General features: G+C 39.5%; 1 protein-coding gene across 2 annotated transcripts; it reads left to right on the forward strand.

The window, feature by feature from the left end:
- The first annotated feature begins 609 nt into the window (after positions 1 to 609).
- On the forward strand, positions 610 to 18,764 carry taok1a (TAO kinase 1a). Of its 2 annotated transcripts, none has more exons than XM_055045550.1 (20): positions 610 to 704; positions 3,223 to 3,473; positions 4,941 to 5,012; positions 5,516 to 5,617; positions 6,522 to 6,567; positions 6,662 to 6,758; positions 6,855 to 6,968; positions 7,422 to 7,513; positions 8,081 to 8,174; positions 8,260 to 8,341; positions 8,889 to 9,056; positions 9,148 to 9,348; positions 9,470 to 9,601; positions 10,285 to 10,521; positions 11,373 to 11,501; positions 11,609 to 11,812; positions 12,319 to 12,558; positions 12,942 to 13,154; positions 13,277 to 13,459; positions 14,333 to 18,764. In XM_055045550.1, the coding sequence occupies exons 2-20, from the start codon at positions 3,342 to 3,344 to the stop codon at positions 14,834 to 14,836; spliced, it is 3,042 nt and encodes a 1,013-aa protein (XP_054901525.1). In that variant the 5' UTR covers positions 610 to 704; positions 3,223 to 3,341; the 3' UTR covers positions 14,837 to 18,764. The 2 variants fall into 2 exon arrangements, with proteins under 2 accessions (XP_054901525.1, XP_054901524.1); XM_055045549.1 differs by lacking the exon at positions 610 to 704 and adding an exon at positions 772 to 901.
- Positions 18,765 to 19,820: the final 1,056 nt, after the last annotated feature.

A 19,820-nucleotide genomic window follows, 5' to 3' on the forward strand; every position in this document is an offset into this window, starting at 1 on the left:
ACTTGAAATTTGGTGGACGTTTTTTTTTTCTTTTTGCTTCTGCTTGAGTAAAAATCTGTTGAATTTTACGTCAACACACTTTTTTTTCCCGTACTCTACTAAACTCTGAAACCTCGTTTATTGAAAAATATCTAAACCCACGCGATCCTCCTGCACGGCCCGTGAAAAACTAAAGACTTGAACCTGAAGACGACTGGATCATCCTCATGATCAATACTTATTTTATTGAAGTTGAATCAAAAGGCTACAAACTTCTCCGAGGAGTAAATGCTTTGGATGACATGTTTATGTTTCTTTGCGTTGTTGTTGTTGTTGTTGTTTTTATTTCGGCCAGCCTTCAGGGGTTTTTGAAGCGGTCGGCTCCAGAGTTTCCGCCTCCTGGTGTTCCTGGGTCAGGGAGAGTTTACTGCAACGGGCAGGGCGGAACTGCAGTTTGTAGCATGTCGAGGAGAAGACCTTTACGTAACTCCGCAGTTCAGGTGTCATTTGCGCCAAGTTAAATCTCCAGTTCGTCGAACGGCCTCGCAGACTCCACGGCGGCGCGCTCATGGGTGTTTCTGCCGCCGCCTGAACTTTTTCTCGCGTTCGTCCCTGGTGTATTTTTCACCGAGGAGAGGCGCGGCGGCGGAGCGCTCGGCAGCCATCTTTGGAGCTGGCCTGGGAGTGGGAGCTGACTGCTGTGTGCACCCCGGTTCACTTCAAGGGTGGGCATTTTTAAATCTTTTGGTAATTTCACTGACCTCCTCTGTTAAGTCGGCTGACAGCGCGAAGAGCCGCCAGGACTTTCGCTTTACGAGGCTTCCGCGCTGGGGATGAAACTGGAAAAGTACTTTCTAATCCCAAACTGGTCTGAAGTGTACGCCACTCTCCTCATCTCTCCGAACTGGCCTGTCATAACAGGGTGAGTTCCAGCTAACCGGCTAAGCTAAATTAGCAAACATTAGCTTGTTAGGCTTTTTAAACGTAACTTCCTCTTAATTAAACCAAACTGGTGTTTATTTCAATGTTTGTTGAGTAGTTACACAATAACTCAGACTGTTAACTCATTTGGAACACGGCTTGAGGTGCTCCATCCCATGACACGTAACTTGGATAGCATGAAGTTTGGGGTTAACGTTGTACAGTCAACATTGGGAATCTCTGGAAACCTTTCGACCTACACTCGTGCGTTAGAGCTCAGAAGCGCGTGCCGGCATACGGTCGTCACTCACGAGACGAGCGACTACTTTTAGGAAAATGAAAGAATGTGAAGGCTAACTTGTAAAAGTTGGGAGTTTATCACCAGTGACATGAGCTGAAACGCCCAGGTAAGATGTGATGCTGGTCAAACCCCAGAAGGACTCGCCTGGGAAACACGTGATCAACCTTTACATTTACTAACGGTGCTGATTGTATTAATGCCCAAATGTATTCACGTTTTCCCACAGATTTTTCTACTCTTGGTATACTTTTTGGAGCAGTTCTGCCCAAAGTTGGCCCTCGAGAGCCTGCATCCTGCATGTTTTCGGTTCTCTCCTTGGCTCTACGCGCCGGATCCAGTGATGGCTCATCAGAAGACCTGAGAAGAACACTGACATACTGAAAAGCTTGTTACTACCACCAGCGAGAGAACAAAAACCGTGCAGGATGCCGGTCCCTCGAGGACACACTTTGAGCACCCCTGTTTTATAGAAATTGTCTTTTCATGTCAGAGAGAGATTTTATGTGTTAGAAGGGTGAAATGTGAAATTTTAGGCCTGTATTTTACCATTTCTATATCCTTACTATTAACTGCTCTAATTTCAGTTTAAAGTGCAAAGAGGTTTTTCCAAATGACACCAAAAACAGAGTTTTTAGAAGCTGAGACTGAGAACATGTATGACTATTGATTTACCTGGAAGAAAATGTAATTTCTTCTTTCATGAGCGTTTTCTTTTTTATTGACAAAAATAAATGTCAGTTTATTGGCTTGTTATATTTTTTATTCAGATAAAATATAGGTACTGTAGCACAGAACACATTTTCTAAACCATATTCTGCTTCAAACTAAATATATTCTGCTCACGTTATTCCTCAGTTTGAAACTTAACAAGGCTGTTTTCATGGTAGCTGGGTGTAACAGGAATTGCTCACATATGTTCTTAAAGATAATTTTATTAACATAAACCTCTTCAGTAAGCCCCAGCTATGTTGTTATCAGAAGATGAAATGAAATGACAGCTATTTCTTTTTCTTTTTGTTTTTTTTTCTTCTTTTTTGTCACGCTTTGTGTTTTTCCCCTTCTGCTGTCAGATATTTCAGTGCATGTTTGCTCTTGTTTTTGTGTCAGGGATGCTAGATGTAACTTGTCAAGTTTCTCACTAGGGCCCATTCCAACCTCGCCAGAGCCGCGCGAACAGGAAGTGCAGAGAGTCACGGCGTAGTGAGGGCATACGTTGGGAATTCCAGCCCTCTAGCTTTGTTGTCCTGTCCTGCCGCATTCTTAAGCGTTTTTGTGAGCGGCGGTTTGGAAGGCTTGTCCTGACTCACGGAGGTATCGGCTATCGGCACTTCTTTCCCTTTTGTGTGGGTGTGTGCGTGCGTGTGCGTGCGTGTGTGTTTGCGGTCGAAAACGATGTCATGACATATGACAGCAAAGCTCATTGAGTCGCGCCGATGTCATGAAGGACAATGGCAATAAAGAGGCACAGTCCTGCATGGTAATGAGGCTTTATTTCGTGGCTGTGGCTACATCTGTGTGGAATAGTGGGGTTGTTCAGTGTTGTTGTGAGACAAAAGATGTCTGCTCGGACCGGGGGCTGTTTCGCCCAGGCTGGGGAAGAAGTCTTGTGACTCAAGCATCAGCTCTGCATCTGTTTGCAACTGATCATCTGAGCCACTGCATGGACTCAGTAAATTTTCCTCAGTGATCTTCTACAGTCCACATTAGCAGGGCTGTTCATAACGATGGTGACGGAGAGGAATATTTACTGCCCCAGTGGAGTGTTTTTGCGAAAGAAAAATTTTGAAACAGAGTTTTAACTATTAGAATTATGGCAAACATAAGGAAGATTGGAATTAAAATCAGCGTTAATAAAACACTACAGTCGACTTGATGTATCTCGTAACTCCACATTGCCCAGCTCTGCTTTATTTCTTCTGATTCTAATTCACATGTATTTCTAAAATTGAGAATTGCCATAATCTTGAAAGAAAATGTGTAATGTTCTGTTTGTTTGTTTTTCTGCTCCTGTTGTGTTGCAGCGCTGAACACATGAAATCACAGTCTTGCAGATGAGCCGTCGCAGGGGGCTTGCCCGTCGCTGTCGCAGACCCAGATAGTTCCCGGCGGCGGCGGCGGCACCGCCCCGACGTCCCCCGGCATGCCCAACAACAGCCGGGCGGGGAACCTGAAGGACCCCGAAATCGCAGAACTCTTCTTCAGGGAGGACCCGGAAAAGCTCTTCACAGATCTGCACGAAATCGGACATGGCAGCTTTGGAGCTGTGTATTTTGTGAGTTTTTTTGTTGTTGTTTTTTTAACCGTCTGTGTAGCAAAGCACCAGTAAGTCACCTGGTGATCACATCCACTTATTTTCCCTCAATCAGCTTCCATTCTTATTCAATAAATACGTCAGAACTGCAAACTTTCTAATTAGTTTTTGTTTTTTAGATAATTACATTAAAAAGCATGTGATGCATTTTTTTGTTTGATAAATTATAATGGACTATAAATTGTTCCAGAGATTATTGTGGTAAACAATAATATTGTTGTTTTGACATCATTTTCAGTTAATATTATGATAATGGCATAATATTCTCCTAATATTATGCCATTATCAGATATGATGCTAGTCACATAGTCAAAATGCATTTTGGCCTGTCAAAGACCAATAAACTTTGTACAGAATACTCCATGTTTTAAATGTCCAAAATGTTACACAACAACTAAAAAGAATAAATTCAAAAGAAAAAAAGCCACATACTACCAAAACCATAAATAACAGATTTTATTTCTGTAAACAAAATTTTCCTTTATCCAAAAGTAAATAATTGAGCTCATCTTCATTTATCATGCTATTAATTGCTCATTATAATAGGCTTATTTTAGTATGAATCAAATTATGTTTAGGGAAATATTCTGTCATAAGTAAGTGGAGATTACTTTCTAATCCTGCCACATTTGAGATCAATGTAAAAAAAAAAATCCTGCAGCACATGTGTAATTTCCGAATTAAAACAAAATTTGGACAAATTACATTATCGGCTTTCATTGTCCTTAAAATACAATAATAGTACAATTAGAAGTAAAAGAAAAGCAGAAATTGGAATTGGATTATGAAGTGATCTGTACTTACAGAAATGTTTATGGTCTTTTTCAGCATGACTTTTGAATTTTTGTTAAAAAACCATAACAAAAAATTACATTTTTGTCCAACTACCTAAAAAAAGGTTTTATTCCGTACAATTCTAGATTAGAGTGTGTTTATAAGTTTGTTTCAGTCTGAGGCTTCTAAAGATTATGTGATTGATTGTGCTTACCACAATCAATCACATAATCATTGCCATTGTTTATGCTCTTAATACCGGACGAGTATGTGTATTTCAGTTGGCTCTAAATGTTTGAGTACTCCCAACACATTATTTTTGCTCTTGATCAAGTAGTTTAAATGGTTGAAACCTAATTTTGTTTGATTATTTATTGTTCAGTTATTCTCCAAATCTTCCATTTTATGATTATTATTATTAGATCAGTGTCTCCAAGCAAAATCTGTTTTTTTGTTTGGTTTTACCATCCAAATACAACAAATATTGCTGTTTATGCTCTGTAGCAACAAACTGCTGGTTTGACGGTTTAAGGAAAGCATTTTGCAATTTGTGGATGTGTTCATGCACAAAAATAAAACAAACAACACAAAGAAAACAATCTTCAAGTATTTGTTAAATTACAGTGTTTACAATCAGTTCTTCTCATCTCCTAGGCACGGGATGTGCGGTCAAATGATGTGGTGGCCATCAAGAAGATGTCCTATAATGGAAAACAGTCTAATGAGGTATAATGGCGTTTTCTGGATGCAAACATATGATCAAAAACCAGGAATGCTTGCGCTTTGGGTCATAATGTAAACACTTTTAATCAATTTTGCCTTGAATGCAACGGGAGGAAAAAAAAAAAAAAGAATTGCCCACAAACACAATCTATGTTTCTACAAACAGCTGTGTATAGTTGGACTTTTTTTTAAATTTATTTTCACAACCTGGACAAATTATGGACAACACTGCATGGTGTGTTTGGGTGTCCTATATGCTACACAATGCAAATGTAAAGGTTTTGTGGGGCTTCAGATTTTGCACCTTTTTGCTGTCATTTTAATCACATTGCATGCAAAACAATACATGTGAATTAGTCAGTTTTCTGAACTGACAGCATTATATTCTATTATTATTATTTTTTCCTTCATAAAATGTGCTTCCAAGTTATTTTGGGGGTATCTTAACGCAAAAACTAATTTGATGTTGGTGTTCTTTTTCCAAACTCTCTGCACTGGTTTCACAGAAATGGCAAGATATAATCAAGGAGGTGAAATTCCTGCGGCGAATACAGCACCCAAACAGCATAGAGTACAAAGGATGTTACCTGCGAGAGCACACTGCTTGGGTAAGGGCTTCTGTTTTTTTGTTTTTTAAATCAGGTAAATTGGAAAGTGACGAGGCCTGCTTGATTGTGGAAACAAAAACTTGTGATTGTGATTGTTTTTTTAACAAAACTAATATTTAAGATGAATACACCTTTAACAACCAACTTGAAGGACAGGTAGTTGCTGTGAACATGAAATTAAAAATTTATTTAATTTGTTAAAAATAAGTGGGAAGTATTGATCCAGATGTAGCCTTTCTTTAAGAAGTAAACGCAAAGAAAATCAGCCACATGGTTTACATCAACAAACCTTTGGAAAATAAATGAATACACTGAAAATAACTAAGGGCTAAATTTTAAATAATATACATTGTCTGAAAATTAATTATGGTGAAGATAGGTTTTCTTATTTTATCCTATAATTTGTAATTTTGCTTGTTTTTTTTTAATGCATCTTATCCGTCAATAATTATTAAGAGCAGCTCAACCATTTTAATGTACCGTATTTTCTGGATTATAGAGCGCACCTTAGCATGAGCTACACCTACAAATGAAAAAAAAAACAGCTGGAAGCGTACATAGATAAGCCACGCCGGGCTATAAGCCGCTGGTATCTCCGCTGCTCTCGGTTTTTCACAAGGACACAGCAGAGGCATAGCCCTCAACTTAAAAGCTGCACCATATGAACTTCCTCATGTGGTTTCCATGATGAGGAGGTATGAGTTTGAAGACATTTCTTCGTCATGCCTGCTGCTAGCATGTGTTGTTTTCAGTTGTTGTTTTTTTCTTCTTTTTTTTTTATTTGGAGTCAAAATCAAACTGAAATGATAAATATCCTGTTGGATAGACGTATAAGTAGCAAACGTTGAACAAAAACTGAGAGACGAAAGCAATAAACAAATGCTCAATCTCTATTTCTCAACAGTTGGTAATGGAGTACTGTCTAGGCTCAGCTTCAGACTTGTTAGAAGGTGAGTTAAAGTCTATCACAACGTGGGAATGTTGTTCCCGCCAGTTTTTTTTTTTCCCCGTATTGCATCTCCAATGACGATTAATACCTTCCAGTTCACAAGAAACCCCTGCAAGAAGTTGAAATTGCTGCAATTACCCATGGTGCTCTTCACGGATTGGCTTATCTTCACTCCCACAACATGATCCACCGGTGCGTATTTGAGTATTTTTCAAGCAAATCTTTCTCTGCTCCATGTTCTACGGTTCCAGTGAAACGTCACTCGTTTCCTTCTGTATGTTTTTACAGTGACATCAAAGCAGGAAACATCTTGTTGACAGAACCGGGTCTGGTGAAACTAGCAGACTTTGGCTCGGCCTCCATTGCCTGTCCGGCCAATTCTTTTGTCGGGACTCCATATTGGTATGTGAACAGCCATGTATCAATGCATCTCGATAAATTAGGATACAAACAAGAAAGTCATTTCTTACAGTAGTTCAACAGAAACGTATAGCGGTTTGCAAGTATTCATACACCATGACCTTTTCCATGTTTTGTCACATTAAAACCTCAAATATGAATTAGATTTTATTGCAATTTTATGTGAAAGACAGAGTGGTATACAGTTGTGAAGTAGAAAGAAAATTATACAAGATTAAGAAAATTTTTTTTTTTTTCTTTTTACGAGCAAATACCTGAAAAGTGCGTATGTATGTAGCTATATTAGCCTCGGGCCTGGACTCCTTAAATATGGACTCTGACCTAGTAAATTTCTCCAATGCCTTTGCTTCTATTTTCTGTCTGTCAGTTTGTTTTCGTATTTGTGTTTGTTTTTACTCGTCCCGTCTTATCTTGGTGCATATGTTTTCTTCTCAGGATGGCCCCAGAGGTCATATTAGCCATGGATGAGGGTCAGTATGATGGAAAGGTGGACATCTGGTCTTTGGGAATAACCTGCATTGAATTAGGTACGTCCATATTGTCAAGATTGTTCCCCTCCCCTCAGTATTTTCACGTTTCTCCCAGTCAACATTACTTTAAGCCACTTAGGCTGCCTCCTTGCAACAACAAAAACCTCCACAAGCCTTTACTGGCACTGATGTGCCTTTGTTCATACGTAACTTGCCTGGGCTTTCAATGCATAGGCATGTAATTAATCTGCATTCCTTTTTCACCTTGTAAATGAAGGTTTCTCGCAGAGTGGGACGCACCAAGCATTCATCTCTATCTGCTTTGTGTGAGCTGTTGTGTTTCCTAATTGAGGGCAAACATGCTCCAAATACTTCATTGGCTCTGTTATGTGTTTAGACTGTACACGGCCAGACAAAAGAACCTTTAGAGAACGAAATCAACAAGTCAGCACTGCTCGAAGGCTAAGATTAGCTTTAAAAAACTAAAGTCATAAAAAGAATTATATTGCGACTTATTTTTTTACCTATTCAAATGTAAACTAAATGTGTAAAATTTGAGCTAAACACGTAAAGTTGTTAAAAGTTTGGATATTTTTTAAAACTGATAGACTTCTTGGTTTCTAGCTGAGAGGAAGCCTCCATTGTTCAACATGAATGCGATGAGTGCCTTATATCACATAGCACAGAACGACAGCCCCGTTCTGCAGTCGACTGAATGGTGAGTGAAAAGCCATGTGACTGAATGCTTCTGAAACTTTCGACGACGAACGACAAAATCTGTCATGCTTTCATGCTTTCTTCAGGACGGATTATTTTCGGAAATTTGTCGATTCATGTCTCCAGAAACTCCCTCAGGAAAGGCCAAACTCCGAGGAGCTCCTAAAGGTGGGCAATTAAAGATTTGACAATAGATTCTTCTTAACTTTCTTGTATTTTCTTTTTAAACAAGGTGCTTGCACATCCTTAAAAAATTTTGATGTAACTAAAATTAGGGACTTGAAAAGTCTTCAATTCATTGAGGAAATGTAAGTGGGCCTTAAATGCATTAATCACAAGTCTTGAATTTTGCTGTGGCAGGACTATGTAATCTCATATATTCTATGTAGTTTCCTTTTCTCAGAATTTTACTGTTGTGCAAAACATTTATGACTATCACTAACTAGCTAGCTTTACTTGCTGGTTGCAACCTAACTAGCAATGGGTAGATGTAAATTTATTACAAGTTGACTGGATGTTATCATGGATGTGTTGCCAACACATACAATTTATTTCTTTGATGTTTTCCTTTGTACATTTCTGTCGTGATATAGGTCTTACATTCCATTGATTAACGGTCTTAAAGTCTTAAATTTTAGTGGGTTGCACTTCCAGTAACCTTATTTAAACCATAAAAGTCCCAACATTAATTCTTAGTTTCTTTTTCGGCCCCCAGCATGCGTTTATCCAGCGTGAACGGCCAGAATCGGTCCTAATAGATCTGATAAATCGGACCAAGGATGCTGTGAGGGAACTAGACAACCTGCAGTACCGCAAGATGAAGAAGATCTTATTTCAGGAAGCTCACAATGGCTCCACGAATGAGGCGCAAGACGATGATGAGGTTTGCCCCTAGCTGGCCTGTTTATGTTTTAGCAGCATCCTCTATTGTTGTAGCCCTTTCATTGTTTCCTGCGCCGTATGTGTGTGTATAGGAGCCGGACCCCAGCGTGAGTGGGACGGGCACGGTGAACAGCGTCGGGAGCAACCAGTCCATACCCAGCATGTCCATCAGTGCCAGCTCCCAAAGCGGCTCCGTCAACAGCCTACCTGACGCAGGCGAGGACAAGAGCGAGCCGGACATGGACGGCGACGGCACGGTGATGTCCAACAGCTCGGTCATTAATCTCAAACCCGTAAGAGAATCAAGACCCAGAATCCTGAGTGTTCTCATCAAAACTGAGCTGTTGTGTCTCTGTTTTCTGGTTGCCGTGCGGTTTCTTCACTCTGGTTTTGTTGCTTTTCCTTCTGATCCAGGAACAAGAGACGCGCAAAGAAGAGTCAGAGCCTCATGGCAGAGGCACAACAGAGACACAAGCTGCACCCACTCAGACCCAGAGGACGAGACGAAACCGTGAAGACTTTGCGACGATACGTACAGCGTCAGCGGTAGAAACGCCTTCTGTCCTTACCGGGAGTTTGGGAATGAAACTATTTGAATTCATAAAGATGATGCAGGTGGAATTAGAGGCATTTCTACATAGAAACCTGATTCATATAAATGTATGGACATAAACATCATACTTTTGGTTCCCACAGATTATTTGATAGCATGGCCTATACACACACATACGGCGCAGGAAACAATGAAAGGGCTACAACATTAGGTTATGTTGCTACCATGTATGTTGTTTAGTGGATTCTATTACGTGTTGACACTTGCCTGTTAAAAGGAAAACTGCACCAATTTTGTCGTAAGAAATACTGGATCTAATTGTTTAAATTCTTGTGACTCAGCTGATGGTTATTCAGAAAGATTTCTGATTTTCCTGGGATATGTTGTCTTAACAAGCATGTGAATATGTTCTAAGTTCACATCTTTTTCTTATATCCAGTTTTTAAAAAACCTCCACGAAAGGCTTTTTTTTAATTACTCTTAATATAAAGAAAATGTGTCTCTTTGAGCTCACTGCGGAGTTTCTGAAAGGCGACAGCATGTCTGTGGCATGGCAGATTTTTTTTCTAGTTCAGCACATTATTGACAATATTTATGCAAATGTAATTCTTACAACTTGTTTCCATCAAGTTGATTTAAAAAAAAATAAATAAATCTTGCGTCTTGTGTTTGTCAGCTCACACGCCAGATGAAGGAGCACGAGCAGGAATCGGAGCTAAGAGAGCAGATCCTGGGCTACAAGCGAATGAGACGGCAGCACCAGAAGCAGCTGCTGGCTCTGGAGAACAAGCTGAAGACCGAGATGGACGAGCACCGGCTCCGTCTGGACAAGGAGCTGGAGACCCAGAGGAATAACTTCGCCCAAGAGCTGGAGAAGGTGGTCAAGAAACACCAAGCATCCATGGAGAAAGATGTGAGCTTCCAAAACACAAGCATGCACCAGCTCACAGCTGTGTTTAGCAATGCAGAACTTCTGAATATATTGATATTGCATTAGGGAAGCAATGGTTTCAAGGGTTGGTTTTTGAAGTTCCTTTTACCAATAGTAGAAAATGTCATCTTAGCATGAGCTTGTTGGAAAAATGCATAAATCCTCTAAACCACAGAAGGTTAATAAGTGAGTCAGATGTACACTCAGCACGACGTTTACATCAAACGGGAAAATATTGTCAATTGACAAAAACACACAAAAGTCAGTAATAGTCTGCTGTGTAAATGAAGTTGTTTTGAAGTGCTAAAGTTAGCTAAAACTGTACGTGTAAATTAACTATAACCAACTGTTTTGCTTCTTTATGCTTAGCAACAGCAAAGTTTACATGTAAGAAACAGACTTCGGACTGTCACTTCCAAACTTCAGATTCAGTTTAAACCACTGAAATTTGAATTTGCTTGACAACCAGCCACCACCTACAGCTAAATGTTTGTGTCTTTCCAGCACAACATTTGCAAATCAGTAGATAAGTGACGTTTTTAGATGTACAGTTTGGCTCTGTGCCTTGTTTTTTTTTACATTGTGAACCCAGTGCTTTAACATGTGTCCGCATGAATAGAGGTTATACTTCATTAAGAGTTTTTTGTTGTTGTTGTTAATTCACCTTCTATCTCGGTGTCACGGATGAAAACAAAAGTTCAAATCAATATCTGAATTCTCATTTTCTGTGGATTAAAATGTAGTCCAGTTTATGGTTTTATGGTGGCTGCTGTTTTGCATTGATCACACTGATAATGGTGGGTTTTTTGTTTTGTTTTGTTTTTTTCCACTAGGCAAAAACATTTAGCAACGATGAAAAGAAGTTCCAACATCACATCCAGAGTCAGCAGAAGAAAGAGCTGAACAGTTTCCTGGAATCCCAAAAACGAGAGTACAAGCTCCGCAAGGAGCAGCTGAAAGAGGTGTCAAACTTCATTGCATTTATTTTCATCCATATTTGTCTTTCAATGTAAAATATAAAACAAATTCGACTTTAGTATTAAGGTTAAATGTCTCTATTTTCCTCCAGGAGCTGAATGAAAACCAGTCAACGCCCAAGAAAGAAAAGCAAGAGTGGCTGTCCAAGCAGAAGGAGAACTTCCAGAACCTCCAAGCAGCGGAAGAGGCCAACCTGCAGCGCAGACAGAGGCAGTACCTGGACCTGGAGTGTCGCCGGTTCAAAAGAAGGATCCTGATGGCTCGCCACAAAATTGAACAGCAGCATCTGCGAGAGGTCAGCACTTCTCACTGTGACATTTATTGACCAAGGATGGAACCTGGTTCTTGTAGAGAATTGTTAATCTGCCTGCCTAACGATTCCGCTTGTCTGTTCCAATAACATGAAATGTACACGCCTCATATTTTGATTTAAAATGCATCCACAGAAGCGATTCAAAGTATGGAGTAAAATAACAGTCAATATCATTTTGGAAGAGAGGATTTCTGCCTTCCTGAAAGCAAATACAAAAACAAATGTGCAAAAAGTTGCATTTCATGTTAAAATGTTCATTTGACAAATGGATTCTTGTTATTTTTTTGAGCCAGTTTTTATTTAGTTTGAATCAAATGCAGCATGGTGCGTAGTTTATTTCCTAATTCAATGACAGTCAATAAGGAGTCTGTATCACAAAATTCTCATCAATTCCTGACAAAACAAAGTCTTTTCTTTGTTTTTGTTTTTTTAATTTTCACCTCAGGAAGTTCCTTTTGTGATTTTCTCTTATGTACTTGCGTTGGCAGGAATTAAACAAGCGTCAGACTCAAAAGGACTTGGAACATGCCATGCTTCTCCGTCACCACGAGTCCATGCAGGAGCTCCAGTTCCGCCAGCTCAACACCATCCAGAAGACCCGGGTCGAGCTGATCCGGCTACAGCACCAGACGGAGCTGACCAATCAGCAGGAGTACAACAAGAGGAGAGAGCGGGAGCTTAGACGAAAACACGGCATGGAGGTTCGTCAGCAGCCCAAGAGCCTCAAGGTTAGTCTCTGACCTGATGTAAAACTTGGTTCACTTTTTTGTGTTTAACATCAACTCCGGGCGGTTGAGGATACAGCTAACTAGTTGCTAGTCAACCCTTGCCTAGCGAGCAAGTTGTTTTTTTGGTTTTTTTACATTTATCATCTATTGTTCATTGTTGCCACTGGCTGACTTCTGTAGCCAGCCCTTACTATTTTATTTTATTCATTTCTGCCATGATACAGGTCTTAAATTTCATTGACAATGTTCTTAAAACACGTTTTAAACTCTTGCGTTTGCGTTGGTGACACCTGCAAAAACCTTTATATTAAAGATATTTGTCTCCTGATGCGATGAATGTCTACACACATTATTAATCGAATCCCTGTTTTTCTGTTTTCAAGTACAAAGAGCTGCAGATCAAAAAGCAGTTTCAAGACACGTGTAAGATCCAGACCCGGCAGTATAAAGCATTGAGGAACCACCTGTTGGAGACCACACCAAAGTCCGAGCACAAAGCTGTCCTCAAACGCCTAAAGCAGGAGCAGCATCGCAAACTTGCCATTTTAGCCGAGCAGTACGACCATTCCATCAGTGAAATGTTCTCAACACAGGCGGTGAGTCTTTCAGCGCCAGAAACGTACAAGCAAAGCCTGTTGACCCTCAACGCAGCATTGCATTTTTATCGTCTCGCTGTTTCAGGATGAGTAACATTGCGTTCTTCATTCCTTGTCGTTAGTTACGCCTGGATGTGACTCAGGAATCTCAATGCCAAGCATTACAGATCCAGCTGCAGCAGGAGCTGGAGCTTCTCAATGCCTACCAGAGTAAAATTAAGATGCAGACGGACGCGCAGCATGCCCGCGAGAAGAATGACCTGGAACAAAGGGTGTCACTCCGAAGAGCGCTACTGGAGCAAAAGGTTCAACATTTGTTCACATTCAGGAGTTTATTTCCTCGGTTTGTTACAACTTGTCATTTTAAGCTTATTTGCTTGGAATTATGTTTTTTATGAAAAGAAAAAAAAAAGACACAAGCTTGAAGCGGAGAAAAGTCAACACAAGGCAGCTGAAAACGAGCCAAACAAGATGACTGTTCATGTTAATTTGATATTTGGAAGCGTACTGAATGGAGCACTGCCGTGGCTAAAACTAGAACCAGACCACAAATTCTGAAACGGCAGAGAAAAACATCATTGCTCACAACTTCTCCTCCTGTCTGCTGATTGGCCAGGTTAAAATCCAACCAGATATTAAACTCAATGGGAGAAATCCCAGAAAAAACAGTAAGGGCTCAGAGATCATCCATTAAAAGAAAAATGTGAGTTGGCCGTAAATATTTTAATTCCACGTCTTAAATTTTGGGACGGCAGGACTGTTTAATCTCGTACATGTAGTTTGTGTTTTGTTTTTTCTCGTGGGTCTTGGCTCGACTCTGTCAAGCAAATGTTGCAGCTACTGCTAGCTCAGTGCTAATATACCGCCGCTATCCAGCTAGCTTTAAATGTATTGCCTGTTGGGTGGACGACATTTGTCTTTGCCATTGGCTCGTTTTTGTTTCCAACCCATACAATGCTGCATTCGTGCTGTGCTAAAAAACTCAATACTACTACTATGCAAAACATGCGATTTTCTTCTGTAAATTTCTGTCATGATACAGGTCTTAAAATTGATTAACGGTTTTAAAAAGTGCTTAATTTGCGTTGGTGCAGAAACCCTGTACATCTACTGGACTCCCATTTGTTTTTACCCTCGTACCTGTGAATAATGCTCCATCTTTTTTGGCTTCCCTGTAGATTGAGGAGGAAATGCAGTCGTTGCAAAACGAGCGCACCAAGCGCATCCAGAACCTGCTGGAGCGCCAAGCCCGGGAAGTCGAGGCCTTCGACTCGGAGAGCATGCGCCTGGGCTTCAACAACATGATGCTGGCGGACCTCTCCCCCGAAGCGCTCAGCAACAGTTTCCCCGGTGCGCCAGGCGGCTACAGCCAGCACCAGCAGCTGAGGCCCTCCTCGAGCGCTCAAGGGCCGCGCTGGAGCAGCCGCGGTTCCAGCCTGAGCTCCAATCACAGAGGCAGCCACCACCACTACCAACTCAGCTTAGGAGGGTCGCCTATGCAGCAAGGGTGGGCGGGGCACGGCTCGCCGGGCGGAGGAGGCGGAGGTGCGGGTCAGATGCAGTGGGGCCACCCACAAGGCGGGGCCCTGCAGGCAATGGGGGGGCGCGTGGAGCCCGGGATGAGCAGGAGCTCCAGTGTTACCTCGCAAATATCCAACGGGTCGCAGTTCTCCTACTCTTAGATTCGCCTTTCTGTCTGCCTTGGAGTCACTTTATATAGAAACCTGTCTGCCTGTGACGCTACCCCCCTCCCAAAACGTCTCCCCTTGTACAGATGTGGATGTGTGGTGGAGAAAATGTTGCTCAGGTCAAAAGGGGGGGGGCTCCATCTCCCCCAGCCCATCCTCAAAGGCAGTTTTATGAGCACACACAGATTCTGAAATGCATGTTACACAAGAGTATCAACAAGTAAGTTTGACTTGTTTTTCTTTTTTTCTGTTTTTTTACCGTTTCCTCTGTGGAGGAAATGTTTTTGTAAGTTTGTGCTATTCACAGCCATTGCTCTCATTTTGCACATAAAACACCACTCTAAAGCCTTTTGTTGGTTCAAACAATCGCATTAAATAGATTTTTGTAATTATTATCATTTTTATTTCAAATTTTTTTTAAACTTCCCATTTATGTTTAGCGATGCACTGGCCAATTTTTTTTTCTTTTCTTTTCTTTTTCTGTGGTACGGTGGAGAACCCAGTCAAACGACTGGGGATGCTTTGCTGTTGTCTGCCAGCCTGCTGTAATGGCCCTTCATGGTTTTTTTGTAATTAAGAAATTTTGCTGCGCCTTAATTCTCGAGGATCAACCAAAAAAAAAATCTAAATAAACTTCACAAATACAGAACCAAACAAATCTTAATCGCTTTAGACGGTTGCTTCTACTAACACTGCCTTTTTAAGCTTTCATTAGCTCAGTTTGTTTCAGTTAACTCGGGTTAAATATTTTTACATTTTTCATTTATCTCTGATCTCTATTGTAAATTGTATTTTAATCTTTTTTTTTTTTCCCATGCCTCCAAAAGGGTTTTGCATAAATTTCTATCTATGACTAAATATAGTAGAAACATTCAAAGCTACTTTTTGGCATTTTTTTTCTTTTTTTGTTGTTGTTTATGCTTGAGTGCAGAGAATGTCACTGTAACCCTTAAACGTATCAGCCTTCAAAAACAATCTTTAGTGCTAATCTTTATTTTTTATATATATACATACATATATATATAAAAATATATTAGTGCCTTTTTAATACTGCTGCCTTTTTCGAAGCACTTTATACAGCTCGACGAGTGTAAGATTAATATTTGACTTCTTTTCTCAAAGCTCCTGGTGAATGTTTCATTGGTACGCATGTAGAAAAGTCAGACTTACTGTGCTGTGATATTTTCTTTTTCCTCCTTTTGCATGTTGGAAAGCATTTTCTCAAATTTTACACAGCCTTTTCTCTTTTTTTTTTTTTTTTTTTTTTTGAGACTGCAGATGTGTGTTACTGCTTCTGTTTCTGTGTGACTTTGACTGAACAGAATATGTGAGGATGCAGCCTTTTTTCTTTTATTTTTTTTTTAGATGTGTACAGATGACAGTTTCCATGAAACCAACTGAACAAAAACTCGAACCTTTTATGTGCAGACAGCAAGTTACGCAAGACGACCGGCTCTGTGCTACTGAACGTAAACACTTATTGAAAATAACATTTTGAGGCCTAAATACACATTAAAAAAAAACACTAAAGGTCAGTAGAGATATGCATGATGTAGGTTGGTTTTTTTTTTTTGGTTGATGCAGAATCTGTCAAAAGCATCAATACCTCTTGAACTTCTTTTTTGTCACATTACAACCACTAAGTTGATTTCTTGGGGATTTTACATGATATTACAACTGATGACACGTAAAAATTCTTAACTGAGAGGTAAAATAAAAATGTTTTATTTTTTTCTGTCCAATTCTTTGTTAGATCTTTTAGAAAACAGCTGAAGGTCAGTCTGATTGACCTTGGACGGTATCTCAACATCAAGTATTTCTGCAGATTTAGTCAGACTTGGCTCAGGACTTTGACTAGTCCATTCTGACTATTGCAGCTTTGACCATAGGGTGTGGATTATTGCCCACTTTTATGTTTTTTGTTTTATTTTTACCCATTTCAACGCTAGAAATGGGTAAAAATAACCGCCCCCCCCCAACTCCCAAGTTGACTATTATACACTGCTCAAAAAAATAAAGGGAACACTCAAATAACACATCCTAGATCTGAATGAATGAAATAAATATGAAAATAATTTCCACCTGTTGTCTATTCCATTTGCACAACAGCAGCTGATATTGATTGTCAATCAGTGTTGCTTTCTAAGTGGACAGTTTGATTTCACAGAAGTTTGATTTACTTGGAGTTATATTGTGTTGATTGAGTGTTCCCTTTATTTTTTTTGAGCAGTATATATATTTTTTCATTTAATTTATTTCTGCATCACATCACGTTAATGTTGCCTCAACCAAAACCGTATATTCCGCTGTGGGGACTGTGTGATCATCTAGGTGATCATCAGTCGTACTTTTTCCAAACACACACAACGTTTGTGTTGAGGTCTTCAAAATTGAAGTTATGTTCTCATCCGACCAAATAAATAAAAACCTAATGAGATACTTTTAAAGTTTGTGGTTGTAGCATGACAAAACATTAGAAGGTTCAAGGGGTGTGAAGGCGTTTTCACTTTTTTTTTTTTTTCTAACAACGTACCTGCTTTTAACAGATTTTTTTGTTGTGTTTTAAGAGTAATTTGACAGATGGATAATTCAGGTCTCTCCTGTGACTCGCGGTAGAAAAAGAATTCTTATTTTTAGTGTCTATTGAAAGAGTTTTACTTTTCTGAACTTTATGTAGCAGTATCCACCGTCTTTCATGGTTTAATTTCTTTTTTCCGCCAAGTCTCGCCTAGTTATTTTGAAAGCACCGGACTTGATTCCTCATTCTTGAATTCAGTCCTCTCCTTTGAATGCCACTTTTGTAGTCGGTTAAACAACACTTGTGCAGATGATTTTCCGAACGCTACACCTTGGAGCGTTTTTTTTCCTCATTCCAGTCTAGTTCAGGGCTGTTATTAAACTTTCCTTTTTCATTTTCTGATGACACAAAAAGTGCTGGGATTTTTTTTTTCAGGTTGTACTTTAATTTCTGTATATATATTTCATCACAGAAAAGTATGCATAATATCAAGTAACGTAATATATGGCCTCAAAAACTGTTTTATGCCTACTGCTACTGTATCCAAGTAAGTTGTATTCAATTCCCTTGAATTTTTTTTTTTTATTTGGCTTAAAATAAAATTATAACGTACTAATAATTGGGAGTTTTTCTGCAACTCTAAAGCCAAAACCAAGTGTTTAAATGTTACGCCAACAAATGCCAAGTTTCACTTTCACATTGGACAGTTTGACTTCACTCTAAAATGTGGCTAAATCTTGATGTTACAGTTTTGCTTTTTTTTTTTTTTTTTTTGGTCCCCTCTCCCGATTTTATTTTCATCGTTTCATGGAACAGTTTCTACCATCCTACTGACTGAAAGCGAGTGGGATGCAGGATTGTGAATCGGCAACTGAAAAAAGATTCTTTCTCTACAGTCAAACACTGTGCCATACCGGAAGTCGCCAACACCGAACACCCGCATGTCTGTTCTCATCTCGAAGCTTTGACCCGTTAAGTAACTGTTGGTTAGAATCGAATCATAACGATCAAGTTGTTTTTTTTTTTTTTTTTTTTTTTTTTGTGGGTTTGAGGGTTTAAGTTTAATTTAAAAAAAAACAAAAGGCGGAGTTACAGACAAATGATGAAAAGATCGCATTTCTTTGAAGATGTCAGTATTCTTTGGCACATTACCACTACAACTTATAACCTGTATTAAAATGTATAGATGGTGGAGATTCTTATTGAATGTCAGATGCTATGAAGATACTACGTGAAAGATGGTAAAAGTACTAAAAGTGGATTTAAATTGTGTAAAAGAAAAAAAATTCTTTTTTTGAACAAAAATAGGATCCATTATTATATTGTTTGTATTGTATACCATTTTATTGTGTTGGCAGAGGGATATTGAACAGAATCAGCTGTAATAAAGTAATTTTAGTATAATTGTAGGCTTGTGCTTCCTTTTTTCTCCTGCAGCTGTAAAGAAGTACAGATTACAAAGCAGGTTCAGAATATTTTTAATCGAAACTTGTCAACTTACATTCTTCAACCACATTTTATTGTTCATATTTAAATACAATTTGTTTAAATATTGTTTTGACTGTCAACTGTCTGACTTTCAGAACAAACTTCCCCAGCTAGGTTAGTTTGTTCAGTCTTGGTCAAGTCAAAGTCTTGGTCAAGTCAAAGTCTGTGGTTCCACAGACATCTGTCACTTGTTCAAAACAACACAACAACACTTGTTCATCTGTTCTTTGAGAACAGATGAAAGGAAATTGTTCCAAAAGAAATCGCTCTCATCCCGAGAGCTACTTTAATCCGAATCCTTTCCAGGAAAGAAATGGCCACACTCTTTTCTTCATTCTTGTGGTCACTAAATATCCAAGCCCGAAACCAAGCGGGAAAACCAATGAAGCTGTAAAAAACAGAATTGTGATTATGTTAGGAGTTTGCTGGTGACAAGTTAATAATTATATGCAAATACTGCCATTGTATGCTAAGCTGTCAGTCAGTGAATGATGTCAAAGCAGTGAGAGTCATGACACACTGACTACTAAACAGCACAAATCTATATCCTCTTTAAGAAATTCTACTTATAAACGATTAACAGCTTATCAATTAAACATTTTACCTTCTTACTTCCCGCTGCACCGACGTCCTCCAATGGCTTCAGTTGACTGGAAAGTTCCAGAACTCCAGACCCAAGAAACGACGTGATTGGTCGATGATTCGATGGATGGATGGATGGATGGATGGATGGTTCGATGAATGGATGGATAGATAGATGGAGAGATGGTTCAATGGATGGATGGATAGATAGATGGAGAGATGGTTCGATGGATGGATGGATGATGGATGATTGGATGGATAATTGGATGATTGGATGGATGGATGGATGGTTGGATGGATGGATGGATGGATAATTGGATGGATGGATGATTGGATGGATGGATGGATGGATGGATGGATGGATGGATGGATGGATGGATGGATGGATGG

The sequence above is a fragment of the Poeciliopsis prolifica genome, unplaced genomic scaffold, assembly GCF_027474105.1.
Source record: "Poeciliopsis prolifica strain line A6 unplaced genomic scaffold, Auburn_PproV2 SCAFFOLD022, whole genome shotgun sequence".
NCBI classification, from domain to species: Eukaryota; Metazoa; Chordata; class Actinopteri; order Cyprinodontiformes; family Poeciliidae; genus Poeciliopsis; species Poeciliopsis prolifica.

What these genes read in the sequence shown, in the direction of transcription:
- taok1a (XM_055045550.1), top strand. Translation starts at nt 3,342, where the DNA reads ATGCCCAACAACAGCCGGGCGGGGAACCTGAAGGACCCCGAAATCGCA. An exon ending in GCAAGGAGCAGCTGAAAGAG is followed by an intron (nt 11,502 to 11,608) that starts GTGTCAAACTTC and finishes ATTTTCCTCCAG; the next exon opens with GAGCTGAATGAAAACCAGTC. An exon ending in AGCAGCCCAAGAGCCTCAAG is followed by an intron (nt 12,559 to 12,941) that starts GTTAGTCTCTGA and finishes TCTGTTTTCAAG; the next exon opens with TACAAAGAGCTGCAGATCAA.